Raw genomic sequence first — 22,411 nt, 5'->3', positions numbered from 1 at the left:
AGATCTTTGGCATCTCCTGTTCTTAATGGAGGCATTAGACACCTGTGTATCTAATGCAAGAAACCAGCCGTGGCTTAAATAATCAAAGCTAGTTGCAATGAACCTTGGCTTTAGTATTTGCTTATCCTTGCCAGAAGTTTCTAGCTACACAACCCATTCCAGATGACGGCAGCTACCTCATCCACACAGCACAGCTCTTGCGTAACATCCCTAACGTACGATGCTGTTTCCCGTCTTCTCAGTCAAGCCTCTCATGCTTTCCAAACATCTGTCCCACACAAGGATGAACCGATCAAGAGCAGACCGGAGTGCATATCTCACTCCGTCATCGCTCTCCTATGAAACCATCAGCCACAATCTAAGCAAAGAGCAAATCAAAATCACCTGGAATTGAAGCTAGTCAGGATCAGCTGGAAAGGAATACAGCTTCCATCTTGGTTTAAACAACAGGCCCAGAGTTCCAGTAGTGTTCCCCTTTGAATATTGAATATGTGGAGACAAACCTGGAAACGTAAGCCTGCATAATTTGTGGTTTTACCATCCTGCTGCTGAGTAAGGCGAAGAATGCAAGGGAACAGTTTTCCAAAAGACTTCAGGCACTGCGAGTTGAAGGTTTGGGTTTTCAATTTTAAAATTAAACTCCAGTTAAATTTGGAGCTGTTTTTTCAATATCATTGGAAATATGCCTCTTACTTAGATTTATAGCAAGAGAGGGAATTTAAAACAAATTCTGACTGCATTTGTTGGGACATTGGGTATTACAATTTTGTTCCAGTTTCCAAGTATAAGAAGTTGATTGTGGAAAGACTAAATCAGTAACAAATACTGGCAGTAAAGATATTCAGATTATGACAAATGTCTCCTACAAAGGCTTCAAATATTTGGCATGATCTACGAATAGCCTAGACAGAAGAATCTTTCTACAAGACGTATTTCAGGGCACGAGATGAGCAGGAAGGTATCAGCTGACATAACCAGCTTTCGACACCTTCATCCAAGCTAGCCACCCTAGTCCTGCTTTGTAATTGGAGAAAAACAGTTACTTCTACAGAGCAATTCATCCATCTTAGGGGTGACATCCCATACAGGCCTCACGAAACACACTCTAGAAAAGCCTACTTACATCTAATGATGCACCCAGTGCTTTCCTTAGGTGTAGGCAGGTGTGTTGAGAGGCGCAGCATGGCTGGAGGTAGATGACAGTGAGACCTACAGCTATGGCCCAGCGCTCCCAAACCTAATGTTGCTCAAGAGTGAAGATTTTATTTCTTAGTGGACTGAAATTCTTTGAGAATTCAATTTTCTTGACACTTATCTAGAATAAATTTGTACTATGAAATAAAAATTTATGAAAAAATTTTACAAAACAAATGAAAAACTTGTGACAAAATACAAGACACAAGCATGATGCTTTTGACTCGCAGGATTCACTGGAGGATCCTGGGTATGACAGGAGTCTCAGATTAAATGCCTCAGCATACTCCTTTCCAAACAAAAAAGTGTATTATAAGTAAAGTTATACCATATATATGGTATTTTCATTTGATCAAACTTTACAGACTTCTCAGTGCTAGTCAAATTCCACCTCAATCTAAATTAGAAATAACTCCCAAAGTGGCTACATAGTAGCAACTCCTGCAAAAAAACCAAAACAACAACAAAAAAGTCTTCTCTGCACTTACCAGCTAATGTACTGGTGTGCCTGAAAGCCCGGACCTGGGAGTCTGACAAACCAGTCAGAAGAGAGATCACCGTGTCCATCATGTATTCATCATAAATGATGCTGTACTGACACTGTCGAATGAGCACTCCAATGAACTCACAGAAGTTGGATCGAAACTTCTTCCACTGTGGCCCAGGCATGGTAAGTGGATAATCACCGCTGTCCTAAAAAATAAGAAAATGAAAATATTAAGTATAAAAGGTCTTCCTATTTAATTTAATTTTATTTTGTTGTAGCCATCATGGTCTAAGTTTTTAAGCTACACACTCTCTTAGTGATTCAAGCCAACAGAGAATAACCAAAGGAACGCGTTGTTTTTCAATAACCAAAGAAGCCTGTTGGCAGGAAAACGCTTTTTCAAAGACTTCATTATAACTGCCATAGGTTTGCAATACTAACTCTGTCCAAAAAACGTACGGAGAATAACTTATTTTTCTTGCATCCTGGGTTAGGAAGTGTGAGGAAAGGATCAGTAAGGAGTATTTCAAAGTATCTAATGTCAAAACCTAAAGAAGGGTTTGTGTCATGCTCCATCCCCGCTTCAACTCCATGACACCACTCTATGAATTCAATGTCCCTCCCAACAAACTTTGCTTTACTCAAATTTACAATTGAGATCTCACCAGAAAGTAAATACTCCCCTTTTTAAAAACCTTATAAAGCTACCCTTTTTCTAACGGTAAAGCCTGCCTTCTGATAAAAATAACGGAAATTTTACTACAGATTCATATACCCCACAGGGCTTTATACCCTACATCTTCCAAAGATTACTGCAAGACTGGAGTAGACATGTGAACACACAGTTCATTTACGTTTAACTTTTCTCCACATCTGCTCTTACTACTCTCACTTCAAGCATTTCAGTGAGATTGTCCCCCCACAATTAGAAAATGCTTTTTATCCCTTCAGTGAAAACGACTATATTTAATCTCCCTGGTCACCTGCTTTATAAGCCAATTCCAGATTATCCAAAATGTCAAGGCAATAAAGCTCCATCCTGACTCTCTCCCCAAAGGTAACAAGTCAGTTGTATCAAAGTTAAATCCATTTGTACATATTTATTCTGTGTTTTTGTGAAGAATGAGCACTTTTTTTCTCTCAGGACTTGTTTTATTGCCCAGACTGAACCATTTAAAGTCAGAAACATAAGCATGGAGGACTTTAATCAAATAACCTTTTACCTAGACTTTATAAACAATATTCCCCTGCAGTAAAAAACCTATCAAATTTAATGAAATCACACACATTTCAATATCATTAAAATAACAATTAAAATAGCACATATGAGTGCTCAAGTATTAGAAAAAGACAGAACTGTGCAGCACTTTTAATGACCTTACTGTCTCTTTCATTACAATGCTGAATGCTATGATCTGAAGGAGCAATATTTGTACTTCTAACTTTGAATGCCCAATCTGCGGCAAAGAGGAGCTTTGGTTTAAAAAATAAACCCCACACATACACCAGTTCAGAGGGTTGTAAAGCTCCTGACATAAAGACATCTCCTAGCACATGAAGTGTCCTCACAACTTCTGTGATTTGGATCAAAGCATTTTGTAGTAGAAATCCAGATAAAATCACGGTCTAAAATATGTAATATTATCATCAGCTGTGCCCTGTGTTTCGAAGTGTTCTTGGTTTATGCCTGATGCTCTCATCAGTAAATTTCAGCAAGGTACAGAGCCTTGCCATGTAAATACGAGCCCTGCCCTGGTCACATTTATTTACATTTAGGACTGAAATCACAACGCTGAAGCTTTATCTCTTTATCCTCCATATCTTCCTGACAGTAACTCCACATCGCACATCAGGCTCCCTTTTCGCCTCCCTACTTACACCTTATTTCCACAAATAACCTCCAGACTAACTCCCTGTCTGCCCACCTGTGGGAACTCTGCATGTAAATTTACATACATAATACATGCTTTCCATAGGTACATATATGTAATTTTGGGAACAGATCCTCAGAACGTCTTTTTTGTATTTTTAACCTACGATGGCACATTAGACAGCCCTTCCAAAAAGCCTGTGAAGGCTGCACTGAGAACATCTTATCTGGCTGAAACGGGAAGAATAAAGTTCTAATAAAGCCACTTTATTGGATCTTTTATTCCTCAACACCAATAAAAATGTGACAAACCAGTGACACTGACATGTCATACTTCACAGTCCAGTGGTTTGAAAACTCAAATCAAAATAAGTTTTTATTCACCTGCTTACACTAGCACAAGAATTATGAGGGAATTAATCTACGAAATGCCTGTACTCATAAGCCAAGCACCCAAATAGTGCAGCAGATGGATGTCCATGGTATTCCCTGATTCATACTGAACCTGTGGCAGCAATGAACAAAGTTATTTCCATCATTTAAGTCCTGCACAAGTGTTCCTCCACTCAAGATTAGGAAAATCAACGCTTCAATCCCTGCCACAAATGCAGAAATTAGGACGAGTAGCCAGTTGATTACTGCAGCACTGACAGAACAATGCGATGATCCCGAAAATGTGAACAAAGCAGAAAATCTGATCATCTTCAACAAATATTAAGGTATTTTCTGGGGAGTACACTGTGCTAACGGACAGATAATGCAAGATTTTATCCTATTCAATACTAGTCTTGTATTTTCATTTCCGTATTAACTCCAGCCTAGCAGAAATGAAAATGGCAAGTCTAAAGATGACAATGAATGTTGGTTGGGCTGGTGGCTAATTATTTTGACAAGAGCCTATTTCTTTCCTTTTCCTTCACTCCCACAGAGTCAGATGTTTACTTTCTTGTGGACCGACGCTGGATTTAGGTGCATGAGAGGACAGGAGCACACGGGAAACGTTCGGGTGGTCACAGCCCCACACAACTGCAATGTCTCAGGATAACACAGAGGGGACAGACATTGGAAATCCTGGGGTACAGGAAGAGGTACTGCAGGTGCAAGGCCAATAATGCTGTTCAGAAAGAAGAATCAAAGGCTGCTCCTCAGCTGTGCAGGAAATGGTGGCGCCTTGCTGAGATGACACATGGCCACGGGGCCCAGTCAGCACTGTCGGTCTCCTCCTGGTTCCCATTCTTGCATTACTTACTACAGACTTGCGCTGTTATTAACCTCTTTAATACCCAGGATGCAGACAAGGACATGCCTAAAGCCATGCAAAGACTTATGAGGGTCTACACAGATCCAGATCAAGGCTAACAAGGACCCAATCTAGTTCTTGCAGAGTCAGACCTGGCCAGGCTCGCTCATGCCACCAGATACAAGCTTGCTCCACGCTTTTGCAGGATTAATGCACACATGCCCTTCAACTGGCTGATTCACTGGCTGATTTCAGTACCAGTATTTCAGCACCCAGGGCCTACTTAAGCCATAACACTGACTTTTCAAGACGACCAACTATAACTACAGTTCCCAATTATTTTACTACTTTGTGGTTTTCCATTATTCTTCTTTCCTAAAGCTGATGTTGACTTGTTATTCCACACGCAATACATTGCATCGTCAATGCAATTTCTCATGCCGAGACACTGCTTATCCGCTGGTTTCTTGCTAACTGCATTTGTAGTTTAAAACAAAAGTATATTGTAATATATTTCATAATATTTAAAGGCCTACTTGTATACTATACCTCATCAAATTCTTCTGTCATTTTCCTTATGATTTCTGCATTTTGCATGTTCCTGAACATTTCAATTCTTACAGTACCTGTAAAGTAATGAAGGAACAAAAGAAATCAATGAAGGAACAAAAGAAATTAACACAACCCATTTCTTGTTATGCTCTTTGACAGCTAAACTTACAGCTCAGTAATACATATGGAAGAATATACAATACAATAACAACAGCAACACACCAAATGAGATTGCCTCTTGAAGAAGTGACACTGCCTCTTGAAGAAGTGAGTGAAAAAAATCTGGTCTGTAAAATGCTATCACACTAGGAGTCAATAAAGTTTTCCAAGGAGTTGGTAAAATTTTCCATCTTTCTACTCTTTGCAAGTGTGATATGGAAGTGACAGCAATGTATGACTCGCACCATGTTTGCAGTTGCCAAGTATTGTTAATTTGGTGTGCAAAATAAAATGAAGACCACCTTTCCGTTCGATGGCCACTACCATTAATCCTCCAGTTTTGATCTCTGTGTGGAGACACAGGAGTAGATTCCAAACCGCTTAGCTCAGGACAAGGATTGCTTTTTGACTTAGGCACAACACTGCGTGGATGGAGCCACAGCCCCTGCAGACCAGAGCCAGCACGATTGTGTCACGTGGTGCTACTGTCAGCGTTTCCAAAGGCTCCACAGGGCTCAGTCAAGACGTGAGCCGGCTCAGGACCGAAGGTGGCAACCACATCTCCGTTATTCCTTCATTTGGATTATGCCATTCCCCCAGTTACCTGGACAGCGACGTTGATGGGATTAACTTCTCATTGTACGTTCAACAAAGCTACCAGAATTGAAAATACACCAACACAATAGCAATAAATGAAAATTCTTGTGACTTTATCCTCAAATCAGTCACTGTATATGAATAAAGTATTTTCATACACTATTGCCTCTAGAAACTGTCTAAATATCCAATCATATAAGTCAACAGAGATTTTTTGCTTTTGCTAACTCACAATATTTTTGCCACTTCACAATCTTCTTTTGTTAATGGAGGAAATGCAGAAAATTTAAGCAGACTGAAGAGCTACAAAATCCATTTCAAACTCATTTACATTACAAAGAGTAAGTCTTCCTGCCTTTGCAAAAAGTTAAATTGGATTAATGATCCACTGCATGGCTCCAAAAATTCAAACCATAAGAGAAGCAGCTTAACAGCTAATAGTAATAGGTCCTTTAAAAACATAAATAAAGATAACTTAAATATCCTAAATACTATGAGAATGTTTTAATTCTGATATTTTATTCCTTGAAATAGAAGTATTAGAAACATACACATTTCAAAATATGCAAGTACAGTTACTGCATATCAATTCTCTATATCTTACTAGAGGTACTGTTTTAAAACACAACTTAAAGAGGGATTTCTTGAATTGGTTTTGTTTCTTCAAGAAATGATACCTACTTGCTGTCTATTTCATACTAGGCAACACTCTGAACCTCAGTGGTAAAACCGGCGATCAAAGTTTGCGCGTGGTAATTTCCATGTTATTAATAAAGAATTAGTAATGCAATATATAAATATAAAAGAAGAAATCCAAGAGATAACTACAGCTGAAGACCTGTATATCAGCTTTCAAATTATCTATAAATGCAGCTATATTTCAGTGCTTCCCCCAATACTGAAAGTTCTGTTCTGAGTAAGTGAAAGAGTTTCACAGTATGTCTCAGATTATTGACTAGTGGACAGCTATTCTTAGAAATCCACCTCAACGGCATTAATACCTCTTTCTCTCACCACATGCTGTCATCTGTTGCTGTTCTCACTGGTAATATAATTCTTATGGGAAAAGCAATCTTTGACTTTTGTTATTCTATTTTTATAGCCCTGATTCTAATTTTATTCTTATCTATTTACGACTTCCATTAATAATCTCTAAGGGCTTACATACTTTGTCAGAAAAAGTAAAAATACTGTAACTCTCTTCAAATCTCCTTTCAACTTTGTATAATTCTGTTGTAGTTTTCAGTATCTTTCCTACTTGAGGATATGGAATGCAATTACACTGCGGTCACTGTTACTGCTCAAATGGTCTCCTGCCAGGTTATTTCACAGTCAAGACTAATTTTTCCTTGAACAATTTCTCTCAAGGAATATGTTTCAGGAGGTGACTGCTTAAAGCAACACTGCTTTAATTCAATAACTTTGCAGATGCAGTAGCAGCGCTCAGAGAGTGCTGGTGGCTCGTACTGGATGCACATACCCTCACTCTCAGGCACCGACCGGTACCCGCTGCACCACACACCTGCTGCTCACGGAACCTGCCCACTAAACTGCATCGGGGACAAGTTGTGAATGCAGGACAGCAGACCGCAGGTGGTTTTCCCCTTGAATCACGGAAAGGCTTTCTACCTTCCATGACTAGAAATGAAAGAGCACCAGCTAGAGATGCCAGGCTGGACAAAGCTCAACACTGCCAAGAGAGCATCAGCAAGCGCTAAGAGGAGAGAATATGAACAGCGCTTACCAACTCACTGCCAGCTCTCATTCTTTCCTCCACTTTTTAGGACAAAGTTTACTGGAAGCTACATTAAGCAAAAAGAGCATTTTCGACTTATCTGGCAGTAGGTAGCAGCTTTGGCCTGACTGCTTTTCCCACCACCAGTTTTCCCCCACCTGACCAAAACACAACCCTGTCTGCTTCTCTGGGAAAAAGGTAAAACACTTTGTAAATACGTGATGAAGACTCTGCACAGAACACATTTCACGACATCATCACATTTCAAAAGTACAATGGTCAATACTGTCCAAATTCATCATTTTTATGATTAGTGAAAAGCTAAACTCTCCCATTTAAAAGTGAATAGTTAAAGTAGAATAGATTTTCTATAAAATAGAATTCCAAGTGTGGAATGCATTCCTGTGGTCTCTGCCTTACTCACGTTGCTACTAGTCTTCTCATCTTTCCTAAACTGAATTTTACCTCTATCCCAAAGCTCTCAATCTGTATTTAGGGAGGAGCATTTAAATTATCTTAGTCTATTAACAAATTGAGAAGCCTATTCTACTTCAGTACTAAGCTCTCAGTTCAAACTTATTTACACACTTCACACACACTGTTTTAAAGTCTTCTTGATGAGGGGGCTGGTTAGCTCAGTCAGTTGAGCCTGGTGCTAACAACACCAAGGTCGCAGGTTCAACTCCCGTTTGGTCCCCGTGTGTTGCCTGATCTAGTCGAGAGGTGGCGTCCCTGGCAACAGAGAGGCTGGATTAAAAATGATCTCTAAGGTCCCTTCCAGCCTAGGCCATTCTATGATTCTATGATACATAGGTAACTTTCTTTAGTGATAAAACTCCAGTTTCCCTTTAGGATAAGACAGATATCAATTTAATTTGTGAATATCACCCAACCCAGCTTTTAAAAGTGAAAAGAAGAAACCCATATGGAGGACATGGCATTATTTCAAATAGGGAAGAGTAACACTAAAAGAACCTATACAAAATTGCATGAATACACTTTTAAAGAAAACCAAAAAAAATGAACAAAAACTCTGTACAAAACAAGATGCACATTTCTAAGAGATATAGCACAGACCTGGTGTCTTCAAAACATAGAGTTACAGTGAGAAGACCAGCCAGCTCTGATAGTAAGCTCTGCACAGGAAAAGTAACAACAAACATTTCCAAGAACTTTGCACAAAGTGTAAGCTCTCAAGTTTGAGTAACAACTAATCTTTAATACGGGCAGTCAAAGGAGGGTACTCCCTGGATGCAGGCTGTCCCACGCCTACCTTTCCTCCTCTGAAACAGAAGGTACCAATCAGGGAACACCATCACACACTACACTCTGGTGGCCTCCTGCATATTGGAATTCTGGTATTTCTATAGGAAAGGAAGCTTATGTGACAGAAACAAGCCACTGTGGAACTGGTACTCCAGCTATATAAGCCCACGGTCATTTAAACACTACTAATGAAAACAAATTACTCCCTAGTAAATGGACTCTTGAAATCTAAACCACTGATGGTAATATATCTTATTGAGTATACTAACTATACTATATAGTCAGTTTTAATCTCTGGCACGTTTAGTCATGGAAGCTACATAGCCAGTTTTATCTCATCTGTTTTGGGTCACCTGTCCAAACTGAGTAAGCTGCAAGAAGAGTGCTGGGAAAATTGTTGCTCAAGATTAAAGTCAATGGATATGAAGTAAGCTCACAGCGTCTTGCCAAAGAAGGATTAATCGTGGGATCTTAAACTTGTGGTGACTGATTAGTATATCTTGACCACACAAATTAGCAAAACAGTATCCAGAAGAGGGATTTATAAAGGCATCAAGATGAAGACACTAGAAGGTTTGCACCGGAAAGTATCACATGAAAAAGGCAATGTACTCTTCTGCATTAGTTGAAAGTTGATAGTGGGGATCAGAGCACTGGGAAGTCATCTGGGCTGTTGAAATTGTCAAGAGAGAACAAGTTTAATAAAGATCTTGCAAGGATGGATGATGATTACAGAATTGCTGGATGGGCAATATTTCTTTCCCCCAATATAATTTAATGCACATTTCCAATACTCTTCTCGCCGCTTACCATTTAGATTCTAAAAAATAATCCACTTCCACAATGTTCGTAAGTGCAGTTTTTTAATTGTCTCAGAAGCCTTAGTGACAAATCTCCATACGAAAGATGATAAACAAAAATTGAAGTCAAACCATAGAGCATGTTATTTCCTACTGCTCAACTGGGGTCATGGTACACTTCTGTAACACTTCATGTACTATTCCCAGAAGAGAGCTGCCTGAGACTGACCAGAAATTACTCATGCCAGTAAAAAAGTTTATTTCTGTGGCTTGTTCACAATCACACAGGAACACTTCAGTAGATCTTACCTCATTGGAATCAATAGGCATTAATCATTAATCTAAATGGAAGAAGCAATGGGACAGCTGAAGCGCATCCAAGCAGATGATGCTGAGACTCCTAAATCCCATGAGGGCTGCTAACTTTCTATTGATTTCTGTGCTTGAAAACTGAAACACTTCACTGAAACCAGGAGCAAGGATTCTAGAAAGAAGTTAGCCTAAATATTTAGGTGAATTCCAGCTTTTGTGGCACATGCAGGAATAGAAGACCCTTTTATTGATTCATTCTCTAATTCTTCTTGTTTCATGGACTTTATGTTGCCCAACTTCTGCTGCCAGTGGAGCAGTATTCTAAAGTCAGTATCTTCCTAAAAGATCAATTCATCCTCAGCACAGCTTTAGGTGTTCAACTGTTGCTGAATGAATTAGCAAGAATCCCAATGGAAAAAGAAAAAGAGGTACAGCCTCATGCTACTAAAACCTTATCAAGCAGAAAATTGCAGGCAACTGCTAAAAAGAATTCTAATGGTTCAACTAAGTCTACTCTGCTACAATAAAATCAAACCCAAATATCTGTCAGTTCCCAAAATGTTTGAATATGTTCTCTGAAATCTCCCCACGTTTACTCCTTACAATTCACCTGATACACACTATACATAGAAAATCAGATTCTCTTGCTGCAGTCCAATTCTTTAATTGACCTTCTGATTATTAATTTATCATTTTCTTACCATTAATTTTATTTTACTTCTTCCATGCATTGCTCAATTTTGTCCAACATGCTCCTGCAATTCTTGAATATTTAGCCGCAGTTCTTGGATTTTTCACATTCTACTTTGATTATCAGACCACTGCATCACACAGCACATGATTGAAACAAGTTGTTCTCTTGCTGTTCCTCCTTTCCTTTAGGTTATTCTGCACTTGAGTTTGAGTATAATTTTTTGGAACATGAAGCTCTTTGGTTATTTGCCCTTGATCGTGTTTCCCATGCAGACTTGAGTATCTATTTTTTTCAACGTAGTCTCTTCCTCTTTTGAAGATTATCATCATTGTTTTGCCCTTCACTTTGCTCTCATAGAACTGGGAATATTATCATTCTAACGACTGAACTCATTTAAGTTGTGTCCCAATGACAAGATCCACCTCTAGAGGAGAGTGTTCCTCATTTGTGTTCTTCATCTCCTGTACCAAAAAACTGTCATCCCCACGTTGTAAGAATTCACTGGACAATTCTTAACTTGCTATGCTCTACTTCTCGATGATACCTTGCTAGTTTAAGTTCCTTCATCTCAAAACCTACTGTTCATCATACAACTCCAGATACTGATTACAAAACAACACAGCTTTTGTATCTGGCTTTCTTGTTTTGATGGCTCATAGCAGACACCTATAGCAGAAACTCTCAGCTTCTCTCCCCTTCTATCACAGCATAGACATTTTCAAGAAAGCTATTCTAGATCTCAGAACAAATGTAAATGTTACACAGGAATAGGCTTTAGTTAATTTTCAGATTTTGATTTCATTAAAAATCCTTCCAAGCACTTTTTTGGAATTATATAAAGATGGAAAAGCCATTAGAGAGAACTGCATTAGCCTCACTGAGTCTTAAGCTGTATGAGAAACATATGAACACAACAGATTTCTACCAGATAGCAGAGAAAAGGAGAAATGAAGTAATCTGTTACTTGTCATTGGGAACAGATACTTGACGGTAGAGACATGTTACTCTACTGCAATTCGATGTTAAAGGAGAGAAAATCTGCAACACAATCTAGGTTCTGGAATGGAGGAAATGTTGGTACTTACAGTCCTTTCATCATTCTTAGGGTCCTTGTGTGCTCTCTCCTCCCAATGCCTGACTGCCACCTACAGTTCCTACACTGTGCTCATGGCGTGTCTAACACATACATAAAACATACACAGTCATTACCTGAGATAGAAAGAGGCCCACTCAAAGCGACCACTACTAAAGTATTTTGAATTTTATGTCCTCCATAACACAAGGCCCTGAAATCAATTACTCTTTTGGTTTACACGACTTCAACACAAGCACTTTTTTTTCTCATTATCATTCAAAAAATTGAGTTGTTTCTGCTGGCCTTTCACAAGCAAATTCAGCCTAAGAAAAGACATCTTGCCCAGTATGCAAACCTCAATGCAATCCGAAAACGTTATTTTTGTGAAGTAATGCTTCACAAACACCCTCTTGCCCAGTATGCAAACCTCAATGCAATCCAAAAACGTTATTTTTGTGAAGTAATCCTTCACAAACACCTTGAAGCTGCATAAGGCATCCGTAAGCGAAGTCATACAGTTATGCAATAGATAGACATTTTCAAAACCCCCTCATCAAATGATCTCCCTCATCTTAGTTCTCAAAGAAGCCGACACATGATAAAGTTTTCAAATTAAAAGACAAGAAAGCAAAGATTGCAAAAATGGTCAGCTTTCAGAACGGAACGAACCTATCAATAGATCTTTATAAGCATCAGTCTTGATAGAAATATGCAAACAGCAGATGTAAATGCTTTGAAAGAAAGGATAATACTGGAGCAGATAAAGTTTGCTGGTGACAGAATTATTTAGAAGAGCTAGAATTAAAGCTTGCAGTCAACACTGCCAAAGAATTTCATAGTAATGAAACTGATAGAATGGTAAACAATGCTCTTGAGGAAAAAACCACTCTAATTCCACAAACTACTAGGATAAAAAGAAGTAGGCTCACATAATTTGGTGCATCAAAAAATAACAACTTCATGCATTCAAATCTTAAAATGTTGATAGAGAAAACATCCTTACTCTGAGTTTAAGGCAGATTACTGTTTCGATACGGCTCTACAGTATTTGTGTTCGGAAACTGTAAGCTGCTTTTCATCTTGATAACAGAAGCCAAATAATTAATAACCACAGCCACTAAACTTGCAGTCTTGTATTTGTACTAAATGATTTAACCCTTGATAACAGAAGCCAAATAATTAATAACCAAAGCCACTAAACTTGAAGTCTGGTATTTGTACTAAATGATTTAACAAAGTAGATCTTTTCATGCCTTGATGGCTTGGAGTAGTGATTCTCACAAGGTACCCACCTTTTGGTCACGTAACTTCAGACCTGAAAAACCATAAATGGCATGACCAGAAGGAAAAAGCTGCGGAGCCTTTGCTACTCCAAAGGCAGCGCTTTGTTCCTGGTAATGTTGTCCTGCTTTTGCACGGGGAAGCACCCCCAAACGTGTTCCTGGTAATGTTGTCCTGCTTTTGCACGAGGAAGCACCCACAAACACAGCTGTCCAAGCTCAGACTCCAAAAGTGTATTCTTGAGTTTATACTCGTCTGAAACTTTCCACCTGTTTCACTTAGTGCTGGTCCCAAGATTCATTTCTGTGAGCACTACTGGTTGCTGCAGTTTCCTGCTCATGTGCTGTAAGGGAACGTTTGGTAAGAAAGACATTCCTCATGGATCTAATGAAACACTCAGTAATCAGCACCAGGTGTTAGGAAGAATGCAAGTATAAGACATCATTAGATGAATCGTGAATTTGGCCGTAGTTTAGGGTTTACCTGAACTGCAGGTTTTTAAATCACACTGTGACTGCTGGATTTAATAGCTGCGAGAGGATCTAGTATCTCTTAATTAATTTGTATTTCTCATCTCCATAGAACTATAAATAACTGAAACCTGCAGTTTAGCTCTACATTCTTTAAGAGGGTGCCTCATTCTATTTTTAAAGCTGCCTGAGGATTTTATTTGATAAGCCTGGGATTTTTTCTTTTTTTTTTTTTTTTTTTCCGAAGTGCAACTGTTCCTCTATTTGCCGTTCTTCTCGCCATTGCTTGGGCTTTTCTCTCTAATTTTGTATATCCTTTAGGAAGCTGGATGGTCAGAACTACATTCAATGCAGGTGCAATATAAGTTGGGGAGACAGATTTTTTTTGTTTCTAATATACATACACATACCTTTGTCCTTTATTTCTAATTCTTAACTTTGCCTTTCAGAGCACTGCCAAGCCAAGATGTATTTTCAAATTATTCACAATGACAACAGGCTCTGGAAGCAAAACCTTAGTACCTACAGTTGATCACTGCACGTATGGAATGAGACTCTGGCTGCATGCTGTCAGAAGTTACGCAAATCCAGCAATACAAACATAGGTAGTTTGGAGGAAGAACTGGAAGTTAAATGTAAGATATAACCATGTAAACATTTGAAATAAGTCCTTTTAGGTATATCTACTCCTGCAGAGTGCTTTTATCAAAGACTGTTTTCATCTCTAGACTGTCCCATCACCTGCACTGCTCACATGCAAGCACAAAAGCTTCCCTCTGTAACCAGAGGAGCCCAGTGTGGGTCTAGGCTCTTCTCCCCTCCTGGGTGGGGATTTATCTGAGAATCTAAATACCTGATGGAAGGGTGCAAAGATGACAGAGCCAGGCGCTTCTCAGTGGTGTCCAGGGACAGGAAAAGAGCCAGAAAATTCAAACACGAGCATGCTAATAGAGCATAACTGTGTAAGAGCTTTTGTAGCCAAGGATGGTGTAACAATGTTGCTGCCATTGCTAACAAGAGGCTACAGGCATCCTAACTGTGCTGACGTTAACTGCGCACAGCCCTAGCCCTGGGCTGTTAGGCCAGCGATTGGCTTGTGAGAGGGGGCCGGTAAGCTCAGTCAGTTGAGTGCAGCCCTAACAACGCCAAGGTTGCGGGTTCGATTCCTGTTCAGTCCCTGTGGGTTGCCTGATCTAGTCGAGAGGTGGCGTCCCTGGTGGCAGGAGGCTGGATTAAAATGATCGCTAAGGTCCCTTCCAGCCTAGGCCATTCTATGATTCTATGAAGTGCCTGCTGTGTGAACTGGAGCTTGGTACCAGGTGTCTTTTGTTCTAATGCATAGTTCAAGCCTAGGATAATACACTGGCAAAGGCCCTAAAAATATGCAACCTGTCTGAAACTAAGCTAAGAGCAATTGCTTTCTACTACTACTTTGTACTTATAATGTACCAATACACTCCCTTTGTGCTTTCTACAATATTTCGCAGCAATTTCAATAAATCCCAGAGCAGTTTTAAAAATACTGAATACTCCTCAAAGGAAAACTGATGAAACCCTGTTCTACCATACTGGAAGAGGCTTCATATACTCCAGATTCTTTATTATGCATTCTTCTAGATACTTGAAAGATGCCATCCACCAATTTTGAACATAATACATATTTATTGTTTTAAAACAGATTATCTATTCCTGTTCTATTTTCTATAATTTTTACCAAATGCTTTTCCTCACATGGACAAATTCACAGCTACCTAATTTCCTTCAAAGTCTAGAATTGTAGAATAATTGCAGTTGGCAAGATTCCCAAGCGTCAGCTAGTCTAAACCCTTCCCAAAGTAGGGCCAACTAGACCAGGCTGCCCAGGTGAGTTTTGAGCATGGCCCAGGATGGTGATCCCACAGCCCCTCTGAGCACTTATGCCTCCAGTACTTGACCACGTCATGGTAAAAATGTTTTCCCCTAAGTCAAACTGGAATTTCCCATGTTTCCACGAGTATGATGACTTAAATGTCATCCTATTACTATAGAACTGCATGAAGAGTCTGGCTTGATCTTCTCTCTAGTCTGATTATCTGAAGTAAGATCTCTCTTTGAACTTCTCTTCTTGAGACTGAGCAACTCTGTTCTCTCAGCTTCTCCCCACTCGGGAGGAATGAGGACTCCACTGAAGGCGTTCTAGAAAGTCAAGCAGACTATTTTAACCACACTTATGCACATTTCCTGCTTTAAAGAACTTCCAGCTCTCTTTCACAGAAAACAACCACAAAGGACATTCACTCCAGTGTCCATCCAAGGACTTTCCCTTCCTTCTACTTTCTACCTTCTACTTTCTACCAATGTGCTTGTCCCACCTACAGGTTCACCCTGACATGACAGCTCAGCAGTGACCCACAGACATACCATCAAGTTTCAACACCCCTTCATATAAGTTTATGCCAAAGGACATTTTCTTTATTGGAGAAACAAATTTCTCACTAGTCAATGTCTACATTTCTCCCAGTACATGAAACAAAACTCCATAAAACATGGTACCTCCACTTACCAGGAAGTTAGGAGGCAAAAGACAATCACAGGAAGATTATATAGCCAGGTTCCACCCTCTGTCCCTCAGTCTTTCTCCTTCCCCTGATGAAGTATTGATCCCTTCCTCAGTCCTTTGTTACTCTTATTTCTAGCCCTATTTCTCAGAAGTAGTAAAGAAGGGAAGATGAAAGAGAAGTCCTAAAAAAAATTACAGAAAGAAATTAAATTATCTAGAGATCTTAAACTGATGTGACAAGCTCTAGACGACAAAATAAAAAAAAACACAAAATGAACAAAATAAAGCAACAACAAAAAAAAATAGAGAAATGGAATCTTTATGGCACCCTTCTTCCCTCAAAGCAATAGGCCAGGCCTGTCTGTGGCTGTGCCACATGCGGTTGTTGCCAAAGATCTGACAGAACTCAGCAGGCCAAAAAACCCAGTCCTCTGCAGCTGCTGAAGGACTACCACAATCTGCTTCTCCTTCACCTGCCTCTTGGCCCTTGAAACAAATGATCTTGCTTTATTTACCCGAAAGAAGCAGCTGTTAACTGCCTGACATCTTCCCAAATACAGCTCTGAAAAATACACTTGGTACAGGTCTTCCTGTTCGGTCGCCTGACCTAGCTGAGAGGCGTTCCTGCCCATGACAGGGAGGTTGGATTAAATGATCTCTGAGGTCCCTTCCAGCCTTGGCCATTCTATGATTCTATGATTTTACTTAATCTGTTTGTTGCTCCAATATGTGGGAGGAAAGGATAAGGCATAAAAGGAGCATCTTGCAGCATCTACAGAGCGCCAAATCTTAGTAGCAATGGCACCACTAAACAGACCAAAATGGCTCCATAGAATCACAGAATGTCAGGGGTTGGAAGGGAGCTCTAGAGATCACCTAGTCCAACCCCCCTGCCAGAGGAGGATCACCCAGGGCAGCCACACAGGAATGCATTCAGGCATCCAGGTGTCCCAGAGACAATCTTTAATTTTCAGAATTCCCCAGTTACTACTCTGAGAGCCACCAGGTGAGCACTGACTGGTATCTTCCCATATCATTTATTTGGAAAACTGGCTATGGAAAAAAAAAAATCAGTCATGTTAGCAACAGTAAAATAGAATCATAGAATCATAGAACAATTCAGGTTGGAAAAGACCCTTGGGATCATCAAGTCCAACCATTAACCCTACACTACAAGTTCACCCCTAAATCAGATCGCCCAACACCACATCTAAACGACACTTGAACACATCCTGGGATGGCGACTCAACCCCCTCCCTAGGCAGTCTGTTCCAGTGTCTGACCACTCTGTCCATGAAGAATTTCCTCCTAATGTCCAGCCTAAACTTGCCCTGTTGCAACTTGCAACCATTCCCCCTTGTTCTGTCCCTAATTACCTGTGAGAAGAGACCAGCACCAACCTCTCTACAATGTCCTTTCAAGTAATTGTAGAGCATGGTGAGATTCCCCCCTCAGCCTCCTCTTTGTCAAACTGAACAGACCCAGCTCCCTCAATCACTCCTCACAAGGTCTGTTCTCCAGGCCCTTCACCAGCTTTGTTGCCCTCCTCTGCACTCGCTCCAACACCTCGATATCTCTCCTAAATAGATATTTTGTAAGTACTGCAAAGAGAGCTGGAGCAGAGAACCAAAGAACTTTAATAGCTGCTTTGATGAAAGCTGGTCTGCTTCATAAAATGAGACTGGAGATACAGAAATGTTTTTGAAACAACTTACATCTCAAACACTTGATACCCCTTATTACACAAAAGCCAACACCTACACGAAAAATTTCTATGCTTTTTTATTAATTTGAAAGAAAGAAACAAGATCTGTGTACATTTCTGTCTGTAAGTATGCTGCTAAATGAATTCTGAACTATTTTTTAAACAAAATCTGACTGATCTTGGATATAAAAAGTCCCAAAATTTGGAAGAAAGAAACAAGATCTGTGTACATTTCTGTCTGTAAGTATGCTGCTAAATGAATTCTGAACAAAATCTGACTGATCTTGGATATAAGAAGTCCCAACGAATTATACAAAAGCAGGTAGTGGAGTACAAGCCAAGGGGTCGTTCAGGCACGGTATGGACCATGACCTCAATTTCTGTTAATCTCTCTCAGCCTCTGATTCAGAAGCTGCTACTTCTTCAAAAAAAGCTTCAAATGGAGCACACCAACCTCTTCCCCAGCAGTGTGTGTCTATATAGCTTATTTAACTTCCAAAAAGTCATAAGCTTCTTTCAAATATTTTTTTGAGTTACACAGTTTTCAGAACATCATCTCTCAAAAAGTGTATCTGAAACTTCCTGAGTACATTAAAAGCTTCTGGATAATTCAGCAAAGTTGATCAACACAGATCACTCTTCAGTAGTTCTGCTTCTCATCAAATCATTTGTTTAGAGTATATTAAGGACTAAAGTATTTAGTGATCATCATCTGTGAAAAGACAATGCAAATGTTAGCTGAGTTGGGTCAAAGCAATGCCTTTATCTTTCTCTGTCCTGATGTAAAAGTACCTGAGATGAGAGAAGTTCTCCTTTTTCACATAATTATTTTTCCTGTTTTGCTAGGAAAACAATAATCTGCTTTCTCTTACCTCTTAGCTCACTCCAATACTCCTTTTTTACTTTTTGACTACCTGAACACATGTATAGATGCTTTTCTTTGTCTAAGAAAACACAAAGAATTCGAGAAATCACATGCAAAAAAATACATAATCTTTTTGCTTGAAAAGTAAAGCAGAAGTTAAGAAGTGCCAGACTTAAGATGCTTTGTGCAACCTTGATTTAGTCTCTTGGTTCTGCCAGCTTTGATGAGTCACCAACTTACATGGCTGTCTACTAGTCTGTCTAGCTTCGTTAACCACAAAAAAAGAGAACTGTTTTGGAAGCAAACAGGAGGTGTGTAGGTGAGATTATCGTATCTCCAATGTGTGCAGCTCTTGGTGCAGGCAATGAAGTAGTAAGGAAGTGCAGGAAGAAGGAAGGTGGTCTTACGAGAGGAACTGATTAGGATGCTGCAGATGGCTATTCCTTTAACAGTCTGGAAAACTGAAACTATTTCAAAGATGGTCCCTAACAGCAATTCTCCATTTTCTAGGCATGTACCTTGCAGTCTCATGGATGAATTTACAAAAGTGCAGCACATAAACAACTGTAACTGCACGTACACTGACTGCAACACTGTCCTTCAGGTTTGTAAAAAACCCTAACCTCAGAAAAATGAGAAAAGCTTGAATAACCCCTTCCTTACTAAACAGGGTAAGGAAGAGGACTTGGGCTAGAGTCCTGCTTTTTCCTTACTGCAAACTTCTATCTGTAATACAAAATTAAGAATGTCAAGTTTCCATTCCATGAACTTTAAGAAATCCTCTAGGTACTCCAAGCCTAGTCATTAATCTGAACAGAAGAAGTAGAAAAGTCAGTAACGGCTATCATCTAAACACGTAATATGTTGCCTGAAAAAAACCTCCCCACAGGGAGTGGCTGTCTCAAATGCTTTTTATATCAATAACTCCCTGCATGGAGCGGCCTTTTACAGAGCAAAGACAGCTTCTTTGTTTATAGGGTATTTACAAAGAATAACTAGATGAAACCCTATAGAAAAAAGCCCTCAAAGCAAACTTTTTCATTTTATTGCAACTTGGCTACTATGGAAGAGTAAGAGGAAGCATCATATTAGAAATGGAGTTGTAACATGATGAATAGTTGCTCAACACGTTTTGGCATGGGTAAGAGAACAAGAAAGTACACACTAGAGCCAAAATCAGTAAAAGTCTGCTAAAAAATATAATGCAAGAGAGAACTGTCTCCTCAGAACTGAGAGAAGCAGCTGCTGGAACACACACAGATCACAAGTGTTGACAAGATAAATGTAAGTGGGAATGTGGAAAAAGGAGCAGAAAATTGAGAAAGCTCAACATATAACTTGTTTCTCAACAGTTGATGTCTAGGATTCACTATGGAGTATTTGAGAGCAAAATGTGAAAAAGAAGATACACCTATGTAAACTTAATAGTAACAGAAAAACAAGACTGCATAAGTGATAAAGCAGGAAGTATTGTAAAGAGTGCTGAACAACCAACAGCAATAAAGAGTGGATGAAATACAAGAGGGAATGAAGACTTTGAGTACATTAATTAACACAAAGATAGCGGGACTCCAGGGAGAGAGTTAATCAAGTACCACTATAGAAAATGGAAAGAAGAAAAACACAGAGGAATGTTGCAAGTAAGGCAGGTAAAATCTGGAAAAAGGCTTAAATTCTTATTTAGAATCTCCTCTTGGATTGTTTTGGACCCTCCACAAATTTTAATATCAGAATTATTGGTAATGGTGTGTTTTGCTCAAAATAAAAATGGCCCTGTAAATACACCAAGTGTTATCATGCCACCGTGCTCTTCTTTGTAGACATCCAAATGCAAAACACCACGTATGAAGCCACAAAATAAAGCAGCCACCTTACTCCACTGGTTGTTTCTTACAGCTTGGTGGAAAAATCTTTAAAGTGGGAAAATATGAAGCAATATTTGGGTAAAATATAATATATTTTAACATAACCTACAGCTAATGTTTTATTTTGTAAAAAGCATTTAGTTTTCTCAATATTCTGTAACAAATTGCTCCGATATTTTTTTTCCTAATTACTTTTCTGCTGTTTGTGGCACTTTAGGCAATCTTTCCTTTTACGGTTTCTCAGTGCTTCCTCCTCCTGACAATCAGTTTAAGATATCTGGAAGCCTTAATATCAAGATGTATTTACTGTAATATTCTCAAATTTTTAAGTTGAACCATAATGCCAAACTTTCTGGAAAATACACATTTTTTCTGCATAACTACATTCTTAGCTCTAACTCCCAAGTCAACACAGATGCTGTCTAGGAACTGCTTTGTTGTCCTTCCCACAGGAAGTTTCCCTTGAAAACCACAGCAAAAACACTAAAGGGTGTTCTACTGTGGATCAACTGCTTGGTGAAAATATTAAAAAATTGAGTTACATTTTTAATTTATGGCCCTGTTCAGCACTGCATTCTGGTTCTATCATTCTGTAGCAACGTAAAGCAGCCCCACAACATACTCATCAGATGAACTGAGCAAACTGCTACGTTGGCTACTGAAGCAAAGCTAAACCACTGGGACGTACACCTGTCTGCCTCCCTCTTTTCCTGCTTCCTGAGCTCATCTGTGTAGATGGGTCCGCACAGAACACATTTCTTTCTTGCAGTTTTCAGAATCCACAGTTTCTTCCTTTCGCCTTAAACTTTCCTGCATTTTAGGGCACAAGATTACCTCTTCAGCCTTTATTCCACTGTTACAGATCTTTCAGATTCTCCTTCTTGAATCTGCCTTATTAAGGATATCTCCTACATGCAATTAATTTTTTCCTAGGATATTCAGTGGGTTTTTTCCTGTTATTACAGACTGGCAAGTACTAAAAAGAAATGCAGGAGGACTGCCCATCTTCAAAATGCCTGCCGCCTTACATTGTTTCCATGAGACCAAAGTCTCAAAATACCTAAGGGTTAAACACATTTTTCAAAATAGTGTCAGAATAGTGCAGTGTCTCTCACTGTTTCTAATTAGAATGAACTGCAAGCTTTCCTCAACACAGGCAGGCAGAGAGGAACACTACCAGGGGGTGCAGAGTGTCGATGCTCACCTTTCCCAAGAGCAGCTTGTTTTCTAGTCTTCCTTCAGAGCATGAGAAAACACCATCCTCTTGCTAAGAGTCTGTCTGTACTTCCCTGAAAGCAAGCTAGGGGATACCCATCTGTGCGTGTTAAATCTACATCTCTAATCCCTGCAGTTTCTCTAACACCTTCACAGCTTGGTATTAAACCTGGTCTACAGTATTGCTGTTGATTTCAAAACCTACCACAACTGGAGCAAAGCTAATACAAGTAAGCTTAAGTATTAATACTGTATGCTACAATAAATACACTCTACAAGCAACACAGTGCACTTTACTAATACTCTTTAATTACACTGTACTATACTAATATTAATCTAGTGCACAGCTGAGATCAATTAGCTTTAAATATGTTAAAATACTTTCTTCCCCAACACCTGATGATTTTTGCTCCCTAAAATATACTGAACAGCCCTGTAATCACTGAGTTAGGTATACTGAGCATTCATGCACAAAAGCATTGTCAAAATT

General features: G+C 39.4%; 1 protein-coding gene across 1 annotated transcript in view; it reads right to left on the bottom strand.

The window, feature by feature from the left end:
• Positions 1 to 22,411, bottom strand: part of LOC104279369 (cohesin subunit SA-1) — a gene marked incomplete at its 3' end in the record, with an annotated part of 136,558 nt that overhangs the window by 71,206 nt on the left and 42,941 nt on the right. Inside the window, exons 6-7 of the mRNA XM_009876635.1 lie at positions 5,341 to 5,417; positions 1,683 to 1,887 (exon numbers count right to left, since the gene is read on the bottom strand). Of these exons, the coding sequence (XP_009874937.1) occupies positions 1,683 to 1,887; positions 5,341 to 5,417 (282 nt within the window). The remainder of the gene's footprint in view (positions 1 to 1,682; positions 1,888 to 5,340; positions 5,418 to 22,411) is intronic.

This window comes from Apaloderma vittatum, unplaced genomic scaffold (genome assembly GCF_000703405.1).
Source record: "Apaloderma vittatum isolate BGI_N311 unplaced genomic scaffold, ASM70340v1 scaffold719, whole genome shotgun sequence".
NCBI classification, from domain to species: Eukaryota; Metazoa; Chordata; class Aves; order Trogoniformes; family Trogonidae; genus Apaloderma; species Apaloderma vittatum.
This window is presented reverse-complemented; position numbering and strand designations above follow the sequence as displayed.